The following is a 23,082-nucleotide window of genomic DNA, read 5'->3' on the forward strand; positions in this document are numbered from 1 at the left end:
TTTTTTCTCAGCTAGATTCTTACTGATGTATAGAAATACTAATGGTTTTTGTACATTGATTTTCTACCCTGCAACTTTATTAAATTTATTTATCAAATCTAAGAGTTTTTCAGTGGAGTCTTTAGGATTTTTTAGATATAAGATTATATCATCAATTAAGAGGGAGAGTTTGACTTCCCGTTTTCCAATTTACCTGCCTTTAATTTCTTTCTTTTGCCTCACTGCTCTAGCTAGGACTTTCAGTGCTATGTTGAATAGGAATAATAAAAGTGGGCATCCTTGTCTCATTCCAGTTCTTAGAGGAAAGGCTTTTAACTTTTCCCCATTTAGTATGATGTTAACTGTGGGTTTGTCATATATGGCCTTTCTTATTTTGAGGTATGTTCCTGCAATGCCTAGCTTGTTGAGGGTTTTTATCATGAAGAGATTTTGAATTACATTGAATGTTTTTTCTGAATCTACTGAGATGATAATATGGTTTTTGTGTTTCATTCTGTTGATGTGAGGTTTTATGTTTATTGATTTGCAAATGTTGAACTATTCTCAAATTTCTGATATAAATCCCACCAGATCATGGTGTGTTATCTTTTTGAAGGACTGTGGTATTTTGTTTGCTAGTATTTTGTTGAGGATTTTTGCATCTATGCTCATTAGGGATATTAGCCTGTAGTTTTCTTTTTTTGATGTATCCTTGTCTGGCATTGATATCAAAGTAGTGTGGATCCCATAGAATCAGTTAGGGATCATTTCTTTCTTTTTGATTATTTCTAATAATTTCAGGAAGATTAGTATTAGTTTTTCTTTGTACATTTGGCAGAATTTGGCTTGAATCCATCAGGTTCTGGGCCTTACTTTGTTGGGAGATTCTTTTTTTTTTTAAAAATCAACTTTTATGTTAGGTTCAGGGAGTACATGTGCAGGTTTGTTACAAGGGTATGTTGTGTGATACTGAGGTTGGGGTTCAATTGAATCCATCACCCAGGAAGTGAGCATAGTACCCAAAAGTTAGTTTTTCAACCCTTGATTCCCGTCCTCCCTCTTCTATCTAGTAATTGGCATTGTCTGTTGTTGCCATCTTTATGTCCATGAGTACCCAGTGTTTAGCTCTCAATTATAAATAAGAAGATGCAGTATTTGGTTTTCTGTTCCTGCATTATTTTGCTTAGGTTACTAGCCTCCAGCTGCATCCATTTGCTGTAAGGACACGATTTCATTCTTTTTTATGGTTGCATAGTATTCCATGGTATATATGTACCACATTTTCTTTGTCCAGTCCCACTATTAATGAGCTACTTTGAGTAGTGCTGTTTCGAACATGCAAGTGCACGTGTCTTTTTTGTAGAAAGATTTTTTTTCCTTTGGATATATACCCAGTAATGGGATTGCTGGGTTGAATGGTAATTCTATTTTAAGTTATCTGAGAAACCTCCAAACTGCTTTCCACACTGCTGAACTAATTTACATTCCCACCAATAGTATATAAGCATTCCCTTTTCTCTGCAGTCTCATTAGCATCTGTTTTTAAAAAAATATTTATTAATAGCCATTCTGACTGGGGTGAGATAGTATCTCATTGTGTTTTTGATTAGGATTTCTCTGATGATTAATGATGTTGAGCATTTTTCCATATGTTTGTTGAACACTTGTATGTCTTCTTTTGATGGGTGTCTGTTTATGTCCTTTGCCTACTTTTTAATGGGCTTATTTGGTTTTGCTTATTGAATTAAGTTCCTTATAGATTCTGGATACTAGACCTTTAACAGGTGCATAGTTTGTGAATATTTTCTCCCATTCTGTTTCTCCCATTCTGTAAGCTGTCTGTTTACTCTGTTGATGATTTCTTTTGCTGTGAAGAAACTCTTTAGTTTAATTAGGTCTTACTTGTCAATTTCTATTTTTGTTGCAATTGATTTTGAGGACTTATTCATAAATTCTTTTCCAAGGCCAGTGTCCAGAATGGTGTTTCCTAGGTTTTCTTCTAGAATTCTTATAGTTTGAAGTCTTACATTTAAACCTTTAATCTGGGCAGGTGCGGTGGCTCATGCCTGTAATCCCAGCACATTGGGAGGCTGAAGCAGGAGGATTATTTGAGGTCAGAAGTTCGAGACTAGCCTGCCCACCATGGTGAAACCCTGTCTGTACAAAAAATACAAAAATTAACTGGGCATGGTGGTGGGTGCCTGTAATTCTAGCTACTTGGGAGGCTGAGGCAAGAGAATCACTTGAACCTAGAGAGGCAGAGGTTGCAGGGAGCCAAGATCACGTCGCTGCACTCCAGCCTGGGCCACAGAAGGAGACTCTGTCTTAAAATAAATAAATAAATAAGTCTTTAATCCATCTTGAGTTAATTTTTGTATATGGTGTAAGGTAGGGGTCCAGTTTCATTCTTCTGCATATTGGCTAGCCGGCTATCCCAGCATCATTTATTCAATAGGAAGTCCTTTCCTTAATCTTATTTTTGTTGGCCCTGTGGGAGATCAGATGACTGTAGGAGTGTGGCTTTATTGTTGGGTTCTCTATTCTGTTTCATTGGTCTATGTGCCTGTTTTTTTTTTTTTTTTTTTAACCAGTACCATCTATTTTGGTGACGCCTTTGTCTTTGTTCTTTTTACTTATGATTGCTTTGGCTATTCAGGCTCTTCTGTGGTTCCATATGAAGTTTAAATTAGTTTGCTTAAATTAGTTTTTTTTTTTCCCTCGTCTCTGCCAGCATTTGGTATCAGGATGATGCTGGCCTCATAGAATGAGTTATGGAGGAGTCCCTCCTCCACAGTTTCTTCAATAGTTTCAGTCGAAATGGTACCATCTCTTCTTTATACATCTGGTAGAATTCAGCTATGAATCTGCCTGGTCCTGTTTCTTTTTTTTTTTTTTTTTTTCATTTGGCAGACTTTTTATTACTGATTCAATTTTGTAACTTGTTATTATAGGTCTTTTTAGAGATTGAATTTATTCCCGGTTCAGTCTTGAAAGGCTGTATGTGTATAGGAATTTGTCCATTTCTTCCAGGTTTTCTGGCTTGTGTGCACAGAGTTGTTTGTAGTAGTCTCTTTAGTTTTTTTACTATTACATTTCTTTGTGGTCGGGGTAATGTCTCCTTTGTCATTTCTGATTGTGTTTATTTGGGTCTTATCTTTTTTTCTTCATTCATCCAGATAATGGTCTATCTGTCTCATTAATTTTTTCAAAAACCAACTCCTAGATTCACTGATCTTTTATATGTTTTTTTTGCATCTTAATTTTCATCAATTTAGAATTGATTTTGGTTATTTCCTGTCTTCTGCTAGCTTTGGGGTTGGTTTCCTCTTCTAGTTCCTCTAGTTGTAATGTTAGGTTGTTAATTTAAGATGTTTCTGACTTTTTGATGTGGGTGTTTAGTACTATAAACTTTCCTCTTAACAGTGCCTTAGCTGTGTCCTAGGGAGTCTATGTTGTATCTTTGCTCTCATTAGTTTTAAAGAATTTTTTGAGTTCTGCTTTAATTTCATTATTTACCCAAAAGTCATTCAGTAGCAGGTTGTTTAATTTCTATGTAATTCTATGAGTGATTTTTTAAATTCAATTTCTATTTTTATTGTGCTATATTCCAAGAGTGTGGTTGATGTGATTTCAGTTTTTTTTTAATTTGCTGAGCGTTGTTTTATATCTGATTTTGTGGTCAATTTTAGAGTGTGTGCCATGTGCAGATGAGAAGAATGTATATTCTGTTGTCTTTTGGTGCAGAGTTCAGTAGATATCTATCAGGTTCATTTGGTCAAGTGTCTAGTTCAGTCTTGAATATCTTTGTTAGTTTTCTGCTTTGATGATCTGCCTAATATTGTCAGTGAGATGTTGAAGACTCCCATTACTGTTGTGTGGTTATCTAAGTCTCTTCAAAGGTCTCTAAGAACTTGCTTTATGAATCTGGTTGCTCCTATGTTGGGTGCATATATATTTAGAATAGTCAGGTCTTCTTGTTGAATTGAACCCTTTACCATTATATAATGCCCTTCTTTGTCTCTTTTGATCTTTGCTGTTTTAAAGTCTGTTTTGTCTAAAATTGAAATAACAACCTCTGCTTTTTTCTGTTTTCCATTTGCTTGGTAGATTTTTCTCTATCCCTTTACTTTGAGCCTATGGGTGTCATTGCATATGAGATGGGTCTCTTTTATTTCTGAGATGAAATTTCGCTCTTGTCACCCAGGCTGGAGTGCAATGGCACCATCTCAGCTCAGTGCAACCTCCACCTCCCGGGTTCAAGCAATTCTCCTGTCTCAGCCTCCCAAGTAGGTGGGATTACAGGTGCCCACCCCCAAGCCTGGCTAATTTTTGTATTTTTTAGTAGAGATGGGTTTCACCATGTTGGCCAGGCTGGTCCTGAACTCCTGACCTCAGGTAATCCACCCGCCTCAGCCTCCCAAAATGCTGGGATTACAGGCGTGAGCCACCGGACCCAGCCTTTGAGATGGGTCTGTTAAAGATAGCATACCGTTGGGTCTTGATTCTTTATCCAACTTGTCACTCTGTGCCTTTTAACTGGTGCACTTAGACCATTTACATTGAGGTTTAGTATTGATATGTGCAGATTTGTTTTTGTCATCATGTTGTTAGCTGGTTATTATGCAGACTTTTTTGTGTGGTTGCTTTATTGTGTCACTGGTGTATATACTTAAGTGTGTTTTTTTTTAGTGCCAGTAACAGTCTCTCCTTCCACGTTCAGAGCCTCTTGTGAGGCAGGTCTGGTGGTAATGAAATTTCTTACCATTTGCTTGTCTTATAAGGATCTTATTTCTTCTTCACTTATGAAGCCTAGTTTGACTAAATATGAAATTCTTGGTTGGAAACTCTCGGTTGGAAATTCTCGGTTGGAAATTCTCTTCTTTAAATTTGCTGAATATAGGCCCCCAATCTCTTCTGGTTTGTTGGGTTTCCGCTGAAATGTCCACTGTTAGCTTGATGGGGTTTCCTTCGTAGATGACCTATCCCTTCTCTCTAGTTTCCTTTAACATTTTTTCTTTCATTTAATCCTTGGAAAATCTGATGATTATGTGTCTTGGAGATGGTCTTCCTGTGTGGTATCTTGCAAAGATCCTCTGCATTTCCTCAATTTGAATGTTGGCCTCTCTATGGAGGTTGGGGATGTTTTCCAACATCCTAAAATATGTTTTCCAAGTTGCTTGTTTTCTCTCCCTCTCTTTGAGGGATGCCAATGAATCATAGATTTGGTCTCTTTACATAATCTCTATGTCTCAGAGCCATTGTTCATTCTTCTTTATTGTTTTTTCTTTATTTTTGTCTGATTGAGTGAGCTTGGAGAACCAGTAGTAACAAGGCCCTTTGTTCCTTCCCCAGCCCAAGGGCAGTTAAGACAGTACCACTGCAGCTGCTGTGGCAGAGGGGTTGTGAGTTGTCTCTGGAATTTCCTCCACAGACAACTGCAGAGCCACCTCTGACTGAAGTGTTCCAGTTGGGGCAGGGTAGTTGTGCTGTAGTCCCAGGTTGGAAAGTCTCACTTAGTGAGGAGAAGAAAGATGGGGGACTCGTGTGGAAAACAGTCCAGCCACTTTTCTGTCAGGTGGCTGCATTATGCTGGGGATCTGCACCAGTGCCTAATCACCACATGCTATCCAGAGCCTGAGGGCAACAGTAGCCAGGGCTATGGGGCAGCAAATATGGCGGCCCACATCTCCCTCTGGAAGCTCCATCCTGGGGAAGTACAGAGCTGCTACTGGCCCAGGAGCCCAGGTAGCGGGGTGGCTGGAACCCCAGGCCAGTGAGTCTTATACTGTGAGAAGCAGTGGAAGCAAAGCCTGCAGTCCATTGTTGCTCAGGCCCTGAATCTGGCCCTTTTCCTGAGGGCATGTGAGGGAGACTGACCTCCTCTGTTGCTGGAGCTACAGCCACTAATGCCTGGATGCCTGGGAATCCAAGGCTGCTGGGACTCTGCATGTACCTGAGTGGTGGCTCTGCCCAGACTCCATATAGCTCTCTATGTCAGTCTGAAGGCCCCAGTGGAGTGGACTTATGGGGGGATCTCCTGAGCCCAGGTTTGCACAGGTCCATGGCAGAAGTATGGGTCCCCAGGAACTCCCACTCACTTATCATTTCTCTTTAGTAGTGGTGGGGGGACTCCTCTGACTCTGTGCTAGTCCCAGGTAGGCAGTTGTCCTGTCTCATTCCTCTCTGTTCTCTGTGAGTCGAGTTGATTTCTTGATGAATCCCAATGCTTCCACCTGGACTTTCCAGTCAAAGAGCCGGTCTTTACTCACCACTTCTTCTCTCAGTAACAGCAGCACACACTATTTGCTTCAAGTCAGCCATCTTGGCTCCAGAATACCATTTCCATTTTCTAACTCTAACTCTCATGGTAAATACATGAATTTTATATAATTTAATGCATTTTATTCAAATTTTAAATAATTCCTAACTAGAATAAAAACCAATATTCAATTATTTTAATCCTCCTGTATTAGATCTCAGCTTTTGTATTGTTAACATCTTCTCAGACTGCCTGGTTTTCTCCCTGGTGAATTTCCTGATGCCACTGCCCAATGGCATGTCACTTGTTGATGCTGGTTTCTTAGGAGTTCACCCCTTGAAACTGAGGGTAACAAGTGCTGTTCTAAAGGTCATTTTATAATGATAGGTTCAAATCAGGGATGGAGGCCAGCTGAGATCTAGTCTTCTTAATTTTGATAATGAGCATTCAAGAACTATATACTAGTCATTGTTTTAGAAGCTGGATGTAAAACAATGAATAAAACAAAGTCCTTGTCCTCCAGAAGGTCAGAGTTTAATGTTCTATATGTGGATACCTGAATAAAGCTTCAGAATTCTTTGTGAAAAAGTGACCCATCAATTTTTCTGATATGATTCCATGAGTGTAAACTGGAGCTGATACCTCTAAATGAGGACAGGAAGGTCTCAGCATTGGTGTTCTCATAGGAAGGCGAGTTGGGGAATAGGCAGAGGGGCTATGGGAAGGAGGAAACTGGCGGAGTTGGTTTGATTTTGCATATGCATATTAACTTGACAAAATCTAAGAGGAATAGGGAAAACAGCTGGAGACCATATTCTGGGGCTGGGGCCAACACTGTTACTGGAAAGAAGCAGGGGAATTGGATGGAGTAATATAATTAAGTATTGATAAAGTTAAGCCACCCTTTTGTTACTTAAAATTCTCCTTCACCACCTGAAGTGTTTTTTTTCTTTGCATCTACAAATTCTCATCATAGCCTCTAAAGGAAATCCTCATGGTATTTCCAATTCTCCATTACCAACCCTGTTTTCTACCCTCATTTAGCAACTATAGCTAGCAGTCGAGGCTCCCTCAACTTCTCTTTGTTTTTCTGGGCTTAGTTATTCTGGAGGCAAGGTTCCTGTGGAGATATGTTTTGCTAGCATTTAAGAAATGATGTTTAGTGTAGCTTATGGCAGTATCCATTTCTTTCCTTTGCTTTTCCTATGTCAGAAAATATGTACAATCTTTTTCCTGAATTTGGCTTGTGATTTATGGAGACATTTTTAAGCAAAGCCATTACCATATTTTCCTCTTTGTTGCCATTCTGTTTCAGTTTTTAAATTGTTAATTACCAGGAAAAATGAATTGCTCATATGTATATATGTATATATTTAGAGGCCATTATTCAACAGTAAGAATTATATGTATATATAATCCATTCATAAGTATATATTTATATATAATTCACATATAATGTATATGAATTCATGTATTCTACATAAAAATAATAATTCATATAGAATATAGTGATATATTTCTATAACGATATATAATTCATTCATCATTATATATTATATTGTGAATTATATATATATGTATATAATTCATACCATTGAATAATGACCTCCAAAAGATATCCATGTCCTAATCTTCAGAACCTATGAATATACTACCTTATATGGCAAAAGTGACTGAGGATGTGATTAGGTTAAAAATCTTGAGATGGGGAGACTATCTTGGATTATCTAGGTGGGTCTAATCTAATTACATGGGTCCTTATGAGAAGGAAGCAGGAGGATCAGAGTTAGCGAAAGAATATGTAAAGATAATGCAAAAGTTGGAGAGAAAAAAAGATGCTGCTGGCTTTGCCCATGGAGAAAGGGCTATGAGCCAAAGAATGCAAGCAGTCTCCAGAAACTGGAAAAGGTAAGGAAGAGATTCTCCCCTAGAACCTCCCAGAAAAAATGTAGTCCAGCTGACATCTTAATTTTATCCCAGTGAAACTGATTTCAGACTTCTGACCTCCAGAAATGAAAGATAATAAATTCATGTTGCCTTAGGCCACTAGGTTTGTGATAATTTTTACAACAGTGATGGGAACCTAACAGAGACACATTAACAGAATGAGAGATTTGGGGGCATTTGCAGATGGTTTAAGTAATGCAATGTCTATTTGTTCTCCTGGTAGAGCAATGAATCACTGTTTTGAGCCCATTATCATTATCCCAAAACACAGTAGTAAGTGTCTAGGTTTTTAACCTTTTCTACCTTTCTACTTTTTCTTAATTTCATATCAATTGTCTAATGGGGCAAGGGAAGTAAAGGCCAGAAAACAGTTCTTAAAGGAGTTGTAATTTTAGCCAAGTTTAAAGGACTGAATAGCAGCTTACAAGTGAGAAAAAGGAGAAAGAAGATTTTCCAAACCGAATAGTCTGTACAAAGATGTGGAGTCAACATGAACGTGACCTATTCAGGGACTTAGAAGCAGCTGGTATGCCTGGAGTGTAGGCTTATCCCAGGTGTCTGGGAGCAAGGCTGGAAGTGTCGGTGCAGGGAAATTCTGGAAGGGTACTGTCTGTCCTGGCTGAAGGGGATGTAAGGAGGAAGAGGATCAGATTTTCCCTCTAGATCTAACCACGGTGTTGTTGTGGAGGATGAATTGGAGGGAGGCTAGACAGATGGCATGGGCTTGGATAAGGAGTCTATTTCAATAGTCGAGATGGGAAATCATAAGCTGAACTCAAACAATGGCAGTGAGCTTGAAAAAGATGGGACAGACTTTAGAGATGTGCAGAAGGTAGCATCAGCAGGCATCAGAAACTTACAGCCCATTACAAGAGACAAAGGAGTATAATAGGACTTTTAGATTTTTGATATGAGCTAAGATAAGGAGTGTGGGAGAAGAGCAGTTTCTTTGGAAATAAAATGAGTTCAGTTTTAAAAATGAGAGTCTGAGATGCTTCTGTAGAAGACAGGAATAAACATGAGATTGTGTAGCTCAGGAGAGAAGTCTACGCTGAAAGATGAAGATATGGAAATTAGGTTGCAGCGCAAGATTGTACCTGAATGAAATAACCCTTGGAAGGAGGGAATGATAGACGCTTGGATCATCAATATTTAGGAAATAAGTGGGTGTGAGAATGAGGCTCACTCACAGAGGAGGCTAATCCAGGCATACTCTGTTCTTGTGGGGCTTGTAATATTAAAAAGCAATTAACATTCATGAGTTAGGGTTCATCCGAAAACATCTTGTTCTTGAAACACATGTATTATTACAAAATAAATTGGTATTCATGAATTAGGATGCATTTGACTACACCTTGTTCTTGGAACATGTACTATGTATCAAAGTAGTCAGCATTGATACATTGTTTTGGTATACCTTGTTTTTAAATATGTGAACTATGTATTACATAAACCCACATTGTACAGCAAAGAAAGCAGTAATAAAAAAGTAAGCTACCATTAAAAAACTCGAAATTAAAAAAAGCACTCTGTAATTTGGTTGAAAGTTGCAGATCTGTTTAGAAGATTAGGGGAGAGCAGGCAGATGAATTTCCGCAGAGTACCAAAACATACCCATGTAAAGTGAAGCAGCTGGTACTGTGTGATAGACTGTATGTAGAAAGGGCCAAATGCGGTGGCTCACGCCTGTAATCTCAGCACTTTGGGAGGCTGAGATGGGTGGATCATCTGAGGTCAGAAGTTCAAGACCAGCGTGGTCAACATGGTGAAATCCCGTTTCTACTAAATATACAAAAATTAGCTGGGCGTGGTGGCAGGCGCCTGTAATCCCAGCTACTTGGGAGGCTGAAGCAGGAGAATCTCTTGAACCCAGGAGGCAGAGGTTGCAGTGAGCCAAGATTGAGCCATTGCACTCCAGCATGGGCAACAAGAGCGAAACGCAAAACTTCGTCTCAAAAAAAAAAAAAAAAAAAAAAAGTCCAAGATTCCACCTTTAGCCATATTTTCTAACCATCTCTAAGCCTCTGCTTTTTTCCCACAAGGTGGTTGTTCATTCACGTATTAAAAAGTAGATTAAAGTGGGAAAAAAACCATTGCTCATCCTCCTACAATATGATTAAACTAGATAATATATGTTGAAATGCTTCATTATTTGCTATACCAAATTTAGCTGTCTACTTTTAGTTCTGGAAAAAAGTTTTACCCATATTAATTTGAGCTTTACTGACCAGTGGGATGATGCTTATAGAATCCAGTGTAAAAAAACATGCTAACAAAGCATGAAGGAAAAAACTATAAAACGAAGGCATTTGAAGGCTTTTTATTTTTCAGATTAAGTCACATTCTTTATGGTCATTAAGTACAACAATTATAAACATAAGCATTGTTTTTTAAACCAATGGTCTTAACATTTTTGTTCCAGTTTTTAACTATCTTTCTACACTTAGGAAGTATATCAATTTCTGATTGATGCTATAACAAATTATCACAAATTTAGTGACTTAGACAATACAAATGTATTCTCTTGTTCTGGAGGTCAGTAGTCTCACTGGGCTAAAACCAAGGTGTCAGCAAGGCTGTGTTCAAGCTGTAGGGAATAATTTGATCCTTTCCTTTTCTATTTTCTAGAAGCTGCCTGCATTCCCCGACTCATGGTCCTCTGCCTCCTGAAAGCCAGCAATGGCCTCCCCGGACCTCTGCTTCTTTTGCCACATCTCCTTTGACTCTCTTGCCTCCCTCTTTCCCATTTAAGAACCCCTGTGATTACACTGGGCCCACCTTGGTCATACAGGATAATGTCGCCATCTCAAGATCCTGATCTTAATCACGTCTTCAAAGTCACTCTTTTTTTTTTCCCATGGGTGGTAACATAATCACAGGTTCTGAGCATTAGTTGTTTAAACAGTTGTGAGTAATTATATTGTTCGTAGTAATGTTGTTCTTATCATTCTGAGGTGCTCATGCATGTATTGTGGGATAAGGCAGCCACCATTCTACTTGAGTTGCTGAGAGAGATGCGGAGAGACTTTTTTTTTTTTTTACTGTGTGTAATAAAGTTTTGCTGTGTGTAATAAATGTCCAGTTTATCATTATGAGACATTAGTAAATATCTAAATCTCTTTATGATGTTTTTAGTATATTTTACCAATGTTTCTTCTTAATGCTACAGCTGTGCAGGCTGCTCAATTCCCATCCCTCACCCCACTCAGTTTTCACACTCTCATTCCATGGTGGTTTTGATTTTAACTGGGGGACAGGAAGAACACCCCTTTCTTGAATAATAGGCTGAGTCTTTGGAGGATTTCACATAGTCAGTTGGGGGAGAAGGCATTTGGGGCAGATAATTCTTCTGGCATCCTCGAAATCACAACAGTGTGGAAGTCACCTCTTCTACATAGGGACAGGATCACCTCAAAAGGCAGGCAAAGTTACCATGTCAGCCAGCATGCCGTTGCATTTGTTACTTAGATATCCACATAGCTTTAGCTTAGAGTATAGTGACTGCTTTGTGCAAAATATTAAAAGTTTAGAATAATTAAATCATTAAAACTTCTGAAATATATTGCACTTTTTTCTTTAGTTGTTTCTTCAAAAGAATAATTTGTAAATGAATTGAAAAGAAAAGCATTTTTATTTGTTTCTAGTAAATTAAAACCTAAAACATTTAAATGTGTGTTTCTTAACTTCTATGCTGTAAACTGAACTTTCGTTTCTGAGTGAGAATTTTATAGAATCTCCTGAAAGGAAGGTTAAGGTTAAAAATAAAATCAGTGAAAAAGCAAAACTTTATGTGTAAATTTATTTTTATTTATTTTATTATTATTATTATTATTGATAACAGGGTCTCACTGTGTCGCCCAGGCTGGAGTGCACTGGCACTACCTCAGCTCACTACAACCTCTGCCTCCCAAGTTCAAGCCGTTCTCCTGCCTCAACCTCCCAAGTAGCTGGAATTACAGGTGTCCAGCACCACACCCAGATAATTTTTTGTATTTTTAGTAGAGACAGGGTTTCACCATCGGTAAATTTCTACAAGAAGAATTCAGCTTAATGAAAACAATTTAAGTATACTCTGTGTTGCAGCATCATTTTTAAGGCTTAAACAGGATTTTTTTAAAATAAGATTTTCTTGTGCATTCATAACATTATGAATATATATAATTATACCCATTTTAAAAATAATAAATCTACTTGTAAAGTCTATCTAAACATTTCCTTATGGCAGTTATAGTAGTACTAAATAATATTGGACATATGCTATTGACTTTAAAAGATATAACGATCAGGATGAGTAGAAACTATTCCATGCTTTTCCCCCTCAGTGTTCTTTCATTTATTTCCATTTACCGTAATGAGTATATAGAAAGTATGCCAAGCCAGCAGCCAGAAATGCCAGGCCCACTGGGGCCATCTTTATCGAAGAGAGCTGTGAGGATGGGTGGCTGTCCTCACTAGTAATGCGAGTCCTCAGGGGCTTGATAATCCTCTCTCTCTGGGTAAGGATAGCTCTCCGGGCCCCATCCCATTTCCCTGGCCCATGGAGGTGGTACTGGTATGGGGTGCAGGGGCCAAAGAAAACCTCCATGGCCAGCTTTGGATCTGAGAGAAAGAGGAAGAGCAGGTTGGGTTTCACCCCTGCTAGCATGGCAATCTCATCCATGTACTCAATGTGATCCACTTGGATTGTGTGGTGGGGTGTCTTTACATATCTGAAACAAAAGGGAAGAATGTAGAAGACTCACAGTCCCTGGACAGAGATTTATATCATCCAAGAATCACACAAAGTTTAAACTCCTTCTACTCACTTTAGAGGTGAAGAAACTGAGAACCAGAAAGCTGAATTGACAAACCCAGCATCACTCAATCATTGAATGGCAGGGCAGACTCACAATCCAAGTTTCCATGCTCACTGTCCCTTCATGGTGACTGAACTGATGATGTTTGAAGGGATCCCTATCCTTTAAGATGTCCATTTTTTAAAATGAAGAATTGTCATCCAGTAAAATACTTCTGTGTATACTATGTAGGCAGAATGGAAGATTTTTAACTTTTACCCCCCGTGTGTCTTTGTAGTTAACCAGGGGATAGATGATCAGCAGTCATTGATAACCTGGCTCCAGGAGTTTGATGACCACAATGGGAATAAGAATGTGGGGAACGTAGTCTCCTTTGCAGAGCAAGGTGACTCTGCAGCACTGCTGAGAATGGCAGCTTCTTGGGTAGCTCTCCCTTGCCCCAGATGCTTCAACTCTGAGCATACATTGCATGATGCAATGGGGCTGCATAACCTTAGAGGCCCCATTTGCATTGCAGATATTGTAGATTTGATGTTTATAATGAGAATTTGACTTCCAGCATTTGGAAGTAAAGTGTCTTGAGGAAGGGCTGCCCTTTTTCTAATTTGCAAAAACTTATTTTATGAGACAGCAGCAGCCCTGTGCACACCTGCTGTACAACATAGGGCAAGGGTAGCATGTTTTTCTGATGCAGGAATGCACAAAGTGTCATCTTAGAGATGTGTGGGAGCTGGCACCTCTACTGCATGTATTGAACTTTTGTTCATGTTGTTGGACCTTCCCCATAACATGGAGTTTGTAGCCCTCACACTTTTTCAGGTACTGTTACATAAGAAGAAGCAACAGTGTTGCCATTTAAATTGCTCTCCATTTACATTGTACATAATCCTATTGGAAATGCTTAGCAATATGATAATACAGTAGGCACAAAATACATTTTAATGAATTCACTTCTTCTTCCAAATATTGATGAGTACAACACTTGAAGGCCTTTTCAACGAATGGTTTTCTCTGTGTTGCAAAGTTTGTAAAACTGTAAAGTGTCTGTGTGTGGGGGCAGTTAATGGGAATGAATTTCATATCTTTGTATGGACACACACACACATAAAGTCTTTAGAATGCTGAAATAATGTGGCAAGGTTATTTATTAAGATATGAATTTGTATCTTTTCTATCTATATTCCTTTCTTCTGCTCTCTGCAAAAGCGGTCAAGCCTTTCCTGTTCCCTTTTTTCAAAGACATTTTTTGTTACATGACCAAAGAAGTACCTTATTCGCAAGACAACTCCCCTTCTAGTTTGTTATTTCTTAAATTCTGGGCTCATGGAAAAGAATAATATAAATGTATTTTAAGTTAACAAGAGAGGAGAGGGAGAGATTTAACACAGCAGGAAATTGAAAACTGGTTTGAAAAAGTCTAGGAATCTAGGGCAAGATGTCAGAGAGAGTAGCTGTGTGGGTTCCTAGGGAGGCTGAACTCCAAGCCCATCTTAGCTGGAGCCCCCATCCTCAGTAAGGATTCCTGCACTCTACTTGTGATAGGGAAGCCAAAAGCCTCCAGACATGAAGGCTATACTTTAAACTTAGGCAACAAGGATGTCAGTAAAGAACATGATGTGGTGAAAATCAGAAACTATTCTCACATTTTGGGAAATCACATAAGCTTCTTGAGTTCCTAGGAAGAAATATTCATAATGAGATCCTGGGAGAAATATTCATAATGACTGAAATTGATATAGAGGGCTTAAATTCAAATTTAGTATGACTTAAAGAGAATAAATATATGACTATTTGTTGCAAAACTGAGTTAGGGAACTAAGATTCATACTTGTTTTGGTGTTGTATAACAATATGGTGTAGGAAATGGAGAAAAATGCCTGCATAATTCAATGAGATGAAGCATGTATTTAGAATTTAAGATTTAAAATTTTGTGATCCCTATGAAGGTCTCCAACTAGTTGCTACTAATTATTTATTTACCGTTTTTCCATAGCCCTTTTCCTCTGGGCAATATCTGCCATCATGTTCTCTGCTGAGGGTAATTTGATCAGCCCTAGAAGAGAAAATTCAGAGTTTGTCAGGATTCCTAGGAATAAGAGGGGTGCATTTTGCTGAAAAGAGAGAACTAGTGTTGAGAAAAAACAGAGTATTAACTTTAGGTGAAATATTAGGCCTTTATCCAACATTTATTCACATACCTTTGAACACTCGTGTAGCCCAACGAGATTGGAGCTCTGCAATAGGTAAGATGATGCCCAGTGGTTGGATAAGACCGATGACAGCCAAGGTTGGCTTCTCCAGGTCAGGAGGGAACATAAGCTTATACAGAGATACTTCATTGTTAGTAACCTTGATCAGACCATCAAGGAAAGAAAAAGAAAAACTGTATCCTGTAGCAAAGATGACAACATCAATATTCTCCTCTACAGTGCCGTCTTCAAAAATGGCATCTGTTTCTGTGAACTCCTTCACACTGGGCTTTACTTGGACTTTTCCAGAAATTATGTGATTTGGCAGGTCATCACTGACAGTTGGATGCTGACTTAAAGCCCTGTATGTAAAAATAAAAGTCCTGAGTAAGCAAATATACAAAAAGAAAATAATGCATATGAGAAGGGATTGAAGCCAACAACTTCTATTTTTCCTCTGACTCTGTACCTATCCTACTTTTTGCCTCTAATGGCAGAAGTGGGTAATTTTACACCTAAGTGCTTTAGTGGCTACCTCAGCTCTACATTTTTTCTAGTCTTACATTTTGTCTTGAAAACTTGTGTATATTTTGATTCTGTGCCATAATGCTTATTTGTTTTAGTGCTAAAATATTTTAAACTACTTAGAATTGAGGGAAAAATGATATATGACTATGGATCCCAGTTTGAAAAGATGTCATAAATTATTATTAGCCTTCTCTCCACCTTATTTTCTACCAAATTCTTATCATTTGTTGGCAAAATCAGTGCTCAAGTTAGATATATAATAAATACGTCTGTAGCAGAATTAGCTATAAAGTTGCCTGATATAAGTACCCATTCAAATATTTGCTAAATGGCAAATTGTTGTCTTAAAGAACTGTACCTCCAAGCATTGAAACAACATTCCAAAGAGGGACAATGAGAAAGAGGAGAGGCAAAGATTTATGTTGAAAACATATGCCTTCTCAGAAACGCCATGCAGTGGATTTTCACTCACTCTTATTAGAGAAAACGGTGTCACATTACTGCCTTGTCCAGACAGTCTTCTGTTTTAAGAAAGGAGGAGCTACTCAGTAACAACCAGTGGGAGGATCTGTTATAGGTAGGTAAGACCTAGACTGAAAATGAGGTAGAGGGAAAGAAGTGAACAGAGATATAGGTCTAGACAAGCCAAGCATATATAGAAACGTGTGGAGCTAAGTTTGATTTAAGAAATTTTAAGGGAAGGAGTAGAGAGTAAAAATGCAAGGCCACTGTTTTCTACTTAATCTGAGGGTAATGTGAGCATTACTAGACATATATAAATAAAATTCGACCTTTATAGTTACCAGGTTGAAAATAAATTCTTGATTGATTAAAGATGTAAGTATCAAAATTTTTAAAAAGTGAGAATCTTGCCAGTAAATTTTGGAGACTATTTTTACAATCTTGGGGCTGGGTAGACCTTCTTCATCTAGTTTAAAAACTCAGAAGTTATGACAGAAGAGATGGAAATATATCAGTATTGAAAGTTAAGATTTCTCTGTATTTAAAAAGCTAAATCAATGGGAAAATGATATGATCAGAAAAAAATGTAACAGATGATTCTAAAAAGTATTGATTTCTGTAATATGCAAAGTATTCTTACAAACACAAAAACTCAAAATTAAAAGGAATCTCTGACTCTTGGTTTTTTATTCCACCAGGTAGATTAATTTTCTAAATTGTAGCTCTAGTCAAGTCACTCATTGTTCTCTTTTCTTTCTTCTTCACTCCTTGAGTTTGTTGAGGCAGTTTAACACATTTATTAGAATTTTCCTTATGCTATACATCCTTTGTTTAAAGTCTTTTTTTAGCACTTACATTACACAATCCCAGATGGAATATATCTATCTATCTATCTATCTATCTATCTATCTATCATCTATCTATCATCTATCTATCTATCTATCATCTATCTATCATCTATCTATCTAATCTATCTATCTATCTATATCATCTATCTATCTATCATCTATCTTTTGTATTTTTTAGCGGTGGCTTGGGAGTTTCTGCAGGGGAGGGTTTCAAATTGTTCTGAGATGAAACTGACTAGGATTCTGAAGAAAGAAGCACTAAATGCCAGAGTGATCATTGCAAAGTGTTTACTAGGGGAACTTATGTACAGAGGAGGCTGCTGTGTATCCTGGTGATGGACAATAAGACAAGGGATGTTCTGCTTAGGTATATCCACAGTGAGAGGGTCAGGTTATGATATTTATCTGAGAGCTTAAGGAATCTGGCTTAGGTCCAGGGTTAGTATCCTTTGGTGTTTGGGGCAATAACCTAAATACCTTTATCAGTGGCTGAAAATGTTCAAGGCCCAGGCCTGGGTTTAGGCCTGCAAGGGAAAACATGCAGCTGGCTGATATCTCTTGATCAGGAAAGAGAAAAAAGTAGGGGAAATGGAGGAATCCTACATGACAGTACATGTATGTGAACAGGTATATTTGTGTGCATGTGTGTCCACAATCCATCCTGGAATTCAGTGGTCTCTTTTCAATCTGAAAAAAAATTATTCTATTATTTATTTAAGCACCAAGTCTTCTCCACCTCTTCCAATTTCTCTTAATCTATCCAGTAACCATTTTTCCCTCAATTTATCTACTCTTGTCTTTAGTTGCCAAATGATATTCTTAAGCTCTGAATAATATTTCATGTTTCACTTGAATTCCCCTTAAGATCTCTTCCTATTCCAATGCAAGTTGACTTCTTTTTCCTCCTCAATTTGCCTAGCTAGGCATGTGCTCTGATTTTCTGAATCATTTCTCTGGATACCGATTCATTTACATGGGATGGTACATTTTTGATAGCTCATTGGGGCTGATGTCTGGTTATCAGAATGCTCCTTGTGGTCGCTGTTCTACAGGTGGTAAAAGGTGAAGAGGACTACTTCTTTCTGTCCAAGATATAGAAACCAGTAATGCATTCTCTTGCTGATGTACATAGAGAAGGCCTTCCTGTCCCCTCATTTTTAGTCCTTTCCTGGCCTCGGGAAGGACTCAGCCTACTCCTTCATATTTTTCTTAACCTGTGCAGTGCTAGTGCCAGGCATTCTTCATGAAGGGCTGACTTTGACATTTACCAAAGTCCACACCAAGTTCTTTCCAAGATCTGCCACTCTCCAATTCTCATCTTGGAGGTTCCTGAAGCTGTTCTCCAGACACTTGTCTGACCCATTTAGGTGCAATAATATATATTATATACGTCGTAATATAAGTGATTTATATTAGCGAGTGTATGAGATTAATTGACTGAAATACATGTTAATTGCCAGAAGCTGAACTGTCTTTAAGGTAACTTCCCTTTTACACATACACATAATTGCATAAAGTAAGACCCCTTGGTGATCACCTGTGCTGAGGCTGCAGGCCACAGTGCACATGATTAAATCTTGAGTTCATTATTTTCTCTAGCTGGTTATTTATTTGTGTTGTAGTTAGTATTTTCTGGAGAAAACTATTGAACCGAGTGAAAAATGAACTATCCGTGGGATACCCATTATCCCAAACACGGTGTAAAATCCATGATCCACGTCTAGTACTAAAGAATACCTGAGGGAGGCAGAGATAGAGCAAACCAGTGAAGGAGAGAGAAAGAGAACATTTTACAAGATATTATTTTATTCATATGCTACCCATTATGCAGATTTAACAGTGTTGGCTACTAAGGATTAGGCGGTAAAATACTACACAGTGGTTGCCATGCTGTGCTTGACCAGAGCTGTCCACTGATTTCCAGATAAAGGCTGCACCTATGACAACAAATTTCTGAATGAAAAATAGAAAATTGTATTCACTAGTTTACATGTTTCTGATTTACTATTTAAAAATGCTTTCCTGGACATTGACATAGCTATGCTTCATATATAAATAAGGATTTAAATTTAGAAGTGAATTATCATCATATTAACTACTACAGACTTCCACTCTATTGTATCCATCAAACCAAAGATACAAACATTAAAAACTTTAATACATCAGATTGTTCAGGATTAGTGTCCTGCTTAACTGAACGTAACCAGAATCCCTCTTCAAATCTTTCTGTAATATATTTGTAAACTTGTCTGCATGCTGATACAATTAGGAAATATATTAATTTGTTTGATTGTAGGTACTTTTGCAGTCTTGAGGACGTTGAATCTCAGTTCCTACTGGTCAAATCTGTAAAGTACAAGATAGATTAGATGGGTGCTAGTGACCAAACATTTACCTCTTTAAATGCTTATTAATTTTTTTAAAAATAAACTAAACTTCAGTAATTCACTTAGTAATTTCTTCTAAAAACTAATGATAAATGATGACAAATAAAGACAAATAAGTAACGATAATCAGGATATCTGAACATCCTCATAGGTAGGGTGCTTTATTAATTAAGGCTTTATTAAATGTGGCCAGCGATCCTGAATGTGAAAGTATCTCATTTTTTTTTTTTTATTATACTTTAAGTTTTAGGGTACATGTGCACATTGTGCAGGTTAGTTACATATGTATACATGTGCCATTCTGGTGCGCAGCACCCACTAACTCGTCATCTAGCATTAGGTATATCTCCCAATGCTATCCCTCCCCCCTCCCCCCACCCCACAACAGTCCCCAGAGTGTAATATTCCCCTTCCTGTGTCCATGTGATCTCATTGTTCAATTCCCACCTATGAGTGAGAATATGCGGTGTTTGGTTTTTTGTTCTTGCGATAGTTTACTGAGAATGATGCTTTCCAATTTCATCCATGTCCCTACAAAGGACATGAACTCATCATTTTTTATGGCTGCATAGTATTCCATGGTGTATATATGCCACATTTTCTTAATCCAGTCTATCTTTTTTTTAATAAACTCTGAGTATTATTAATTTTTTAAGAGAAGAAAGAATATTGAATAATCAAGCATAAATGGAAGTCTTAGATAACTTGGTTTTGCATGAAATAAACTATGTCTAAAGCAAAATTTAGTATTTTATCTTCCCTCATCATTGTAGATACAACATAATACTTTAGCTCAAGAGAATTACATATTTATCATCATCATTAATTCTCCTCTGTTTTCTGTTCTTTAATTCTACCACCAAAACCCGCTGATCCCAGATGGATTTGCAATTTCTCATCTTTACCACTATTTGAATTCTATTTCAGGACTAAGGCACTGCTGTGGTAGTAAAAAAAAGTCAGATTAATTATGTAACATTTTCTTTAATCTATGCTAATATTTTACTGAACTGGCTCAATTAATAGTAATTTGTTTACATGTATTTTTCCACTGTGAATATGAAGGATTTATTTTGCATTTATCCTCTGCTCCCCATGAATTTAAACACCTTGAGGCCAGGGTCCATAGATTTCACTTTCTTTTCTGGTCCTTCACAGACTAAACCTACATTCTGGATGGCACCTATAAATGCAGAGATTTCCATTAGTGAAAGTTGTGTTTCCATTAGTGAAGTTGTTCAAAACAAACAAACCTGTTTTGCTACATGACTGAGCTCCACCGCAATATCCACTCCAGAATTTCCAATGCCGATCACTATGATTCTTTTCCCTGAAAAGTCCTCGGGACTTTTGTATTCCCGACTATGGAAATAACAGCCTTCAAACTTCTCAATGCCTGTGGTGGAAGAACATTTCTTGTTATTAGGAGTATTTTTCACATTGCTAACTCAACACATAGGAAGTTATATTCTGGTTCATCTGGAAGAGCAAGACTTTGAGGCTGGGTTAGCTATACGGAACATTACCCTATGTCCTAAAAATGTAATTTTATATTTCACAGAGCTCAGGAAAGCAGGGAGTAAACTCAGACTTAGTACCAATAGATGCTAAATATAGACTAGTGACCATATAAAGTATTTAGTAAATAGTAGATCTATCTGTCTTGGACCTATTCCAAATTGAAAGTTTCACAACAATTTCACTATGATCTAATTTATTCATGATTACATTGTCCTCTGCAGTCTTAGGCAAAATGATGAAGCTGGAAACTGGTTGTTGTTTGGTTTTGTTTCATTATTCAGTGAGGAAGTATAGGGCCTTTCTTCATCAACTTGACATCTCCTCTGACTTCCAAGTGCCTGATACCCTCATGTTGTCCCTGGCTCTGCTGAGAGCTTCAGAAGAGCCCTAATCTGTGTCTGGCATTCTCGGACATTGTCTCACTCTAGGCATGTTTGTATCTCTGTCCCCTGAAACCTATTAAAATATATATGTCCCACAAGTGTCTCTGTAGGGTGTGTCTCTCAGCCAGGAAGCAAGTCAAAAAGAAGCTGATACATATATTACAGTTATTAATATAATCTATATGTTTTGTTATAATTATATAATAATTTCCAGAATATATTGCATTTTAACATTTAGAAAATCAGGTATTTTTATTTTGTAAATGTTTGTGTTGGTGTGCAGACACAGAAAGGTCAGGTATTTGTCATACATGACTCAGCTAGTCAGTTGGACAACCAAAATTCAAGTTTAAGTCCCTTGATTTTCATCTAGGACTCTTCTGTTTTCAGTTTGCCTCAACCTCCAAAGAATTTCTTATGATGGCTTGTTAGACATCATGGAAAGGCACTGAGATATCGAGTATTTCTTGATTGACTTCTGATAGCAATTGATGTAAAGGGAGGGGAAAGGGATCAGAAGTAAAGGGAGAGGCTTTAGTTAGAGGGGATAAGGAAGCTTTTTTGTTTTGTTTTGTTTTGTTTTGTTTCAAGTAATAATCTCATTTGAGATGGGCACCATTTTATCAAACACAATTCAAAGGAAGCAGTAAGTTGCTAGTGTGTTTTTATCAACCAGTGCAAACCAGTGATAAATGAATGTTATTTAAAATTTTGTCTCATACTCTAAAATTTATAAGTTTGTGGATTTGCCAGCTTTTTGCTTGATTTGCTTACCATTTGTCCCTTATTTTTAGTAATTTCACTTTCTCTGAAAGGAAGTGAGATCAGATGAATGGACACAAAACTAAAACCAGTTGAAAGTGGGCCAGGGCTAATTGTTATCATTAATTAGAATCTATTTAAAACTATAGAAAGTAAAAAACAGATGTTACGTGTTTGCCTATTTTTGTTGTTTAGTGTTGTCCTGTTAACAGAAATATTGGGCATTTAGTTGTTTGTTATTCAATGTGACCAGAGACTAGTAATAAGGTTCATGCTCAATCATTTTGCTCTGTGGGTTACCTGGAAAGTACTTTTCTACCAAACAGATTCTTAGCGACATACCTGGGAAGGACTGAAGTGGTAAGTAGGGATCTGTGTGGTGTCCACCGCAGACTAAGACCCCATCAAAGACCAAAGTCTCTTGTTTCTCTTCAGTCTCCACAACAACATCCCATTGTCCATTGATAGAAAAATCTGGGTGCTTCCTCACACTTTGCACTTCGGTCTGAGAACAAGATGATACACTATCACAGTCCTCAGGTTTAATCCCTCCTTCCCAAAACCCCATGAGTCTGAGTAATATAACTTATCTGAGACTCTTCTATCTTCATCAGAGGCATTTGCTCTCTCTTTAGTTCCCACTCCCATAGTGACTGCCTTTGCCGTGTGTGCATTTTCAAGATATTGTGGGTATTTTATTTAAAAATCCAATTTTCCATAGAAATAGAAATAGTTGATACTTAACGGTGAAAAAACAGAGGAGTGACTGAAGCTGCAAGAAAAATATCCTTCCAGGATGACTTCCACATGAAAGAGACTAATATTCCTTATATTTTTCATATTTTAGCACAAACTTCTCCAGTTTCCCTGCACTTGGCTTTTGAGTTTCAGACAGGAATTAATATCCCACCATGACTATAGAGATAGATTTTTAAGTGTGAGTAGGGGGTCACAGTGGTAGATTATGGGAACTACATGGACCTGAAAAAAGTCTTCCTTGTGTTGTTTATATGTCCTTCAT

At 37.6% G+C, this 23,082-nt stretch overlaps 1 protein-coding gene across 1 annotated transcript in view; it reads right to left on the reverse strand.

The window, feature by feature from the left end:
• LOC134758497 (flavin-containing monooxygenase 5-like) overlaps nucleotides 1–23,082 on the reverse strand; it is a 90,243-nt gene that overhangs the window by 55,530 nt on the left and 11,631 nt on the right. Inside the window, 6 exon segments of the mRNA XM_063706147.1 lie at nucleotides 12,533–12,894; nucleotides 14,962–15,034; nucleotides 15,180–15,532; nucleotides 18,546–18,745; nucleotides 20,649–20,791; nucleotides 22,404–22,566. Coding sequence (XP_063562217.1) covers nucleotides 12,533–12,894; nucleotides 14,962–15,034; nucleotides 15,180–15,532; nucleotides 18,546–18,745; nucleotides 20,649–20,791; nucleotides 22,404–22,566 — 1,294 coding nt within the window.

Source organism: Gorilla gorilla, chromosome 1 (assembly GCF_029281585.2).
Source record: "Gorilla gorilla gorilla isolate KB3781 chromosome 1, NHGRI_mGorGor1-v2.1_pri, whole genome shotgun sequence".
NCBI lineage: Eukaryota > Metazoa > Chordata > Mammalia > Primates > Hominidae > Gorilla > Gorilla gorilla.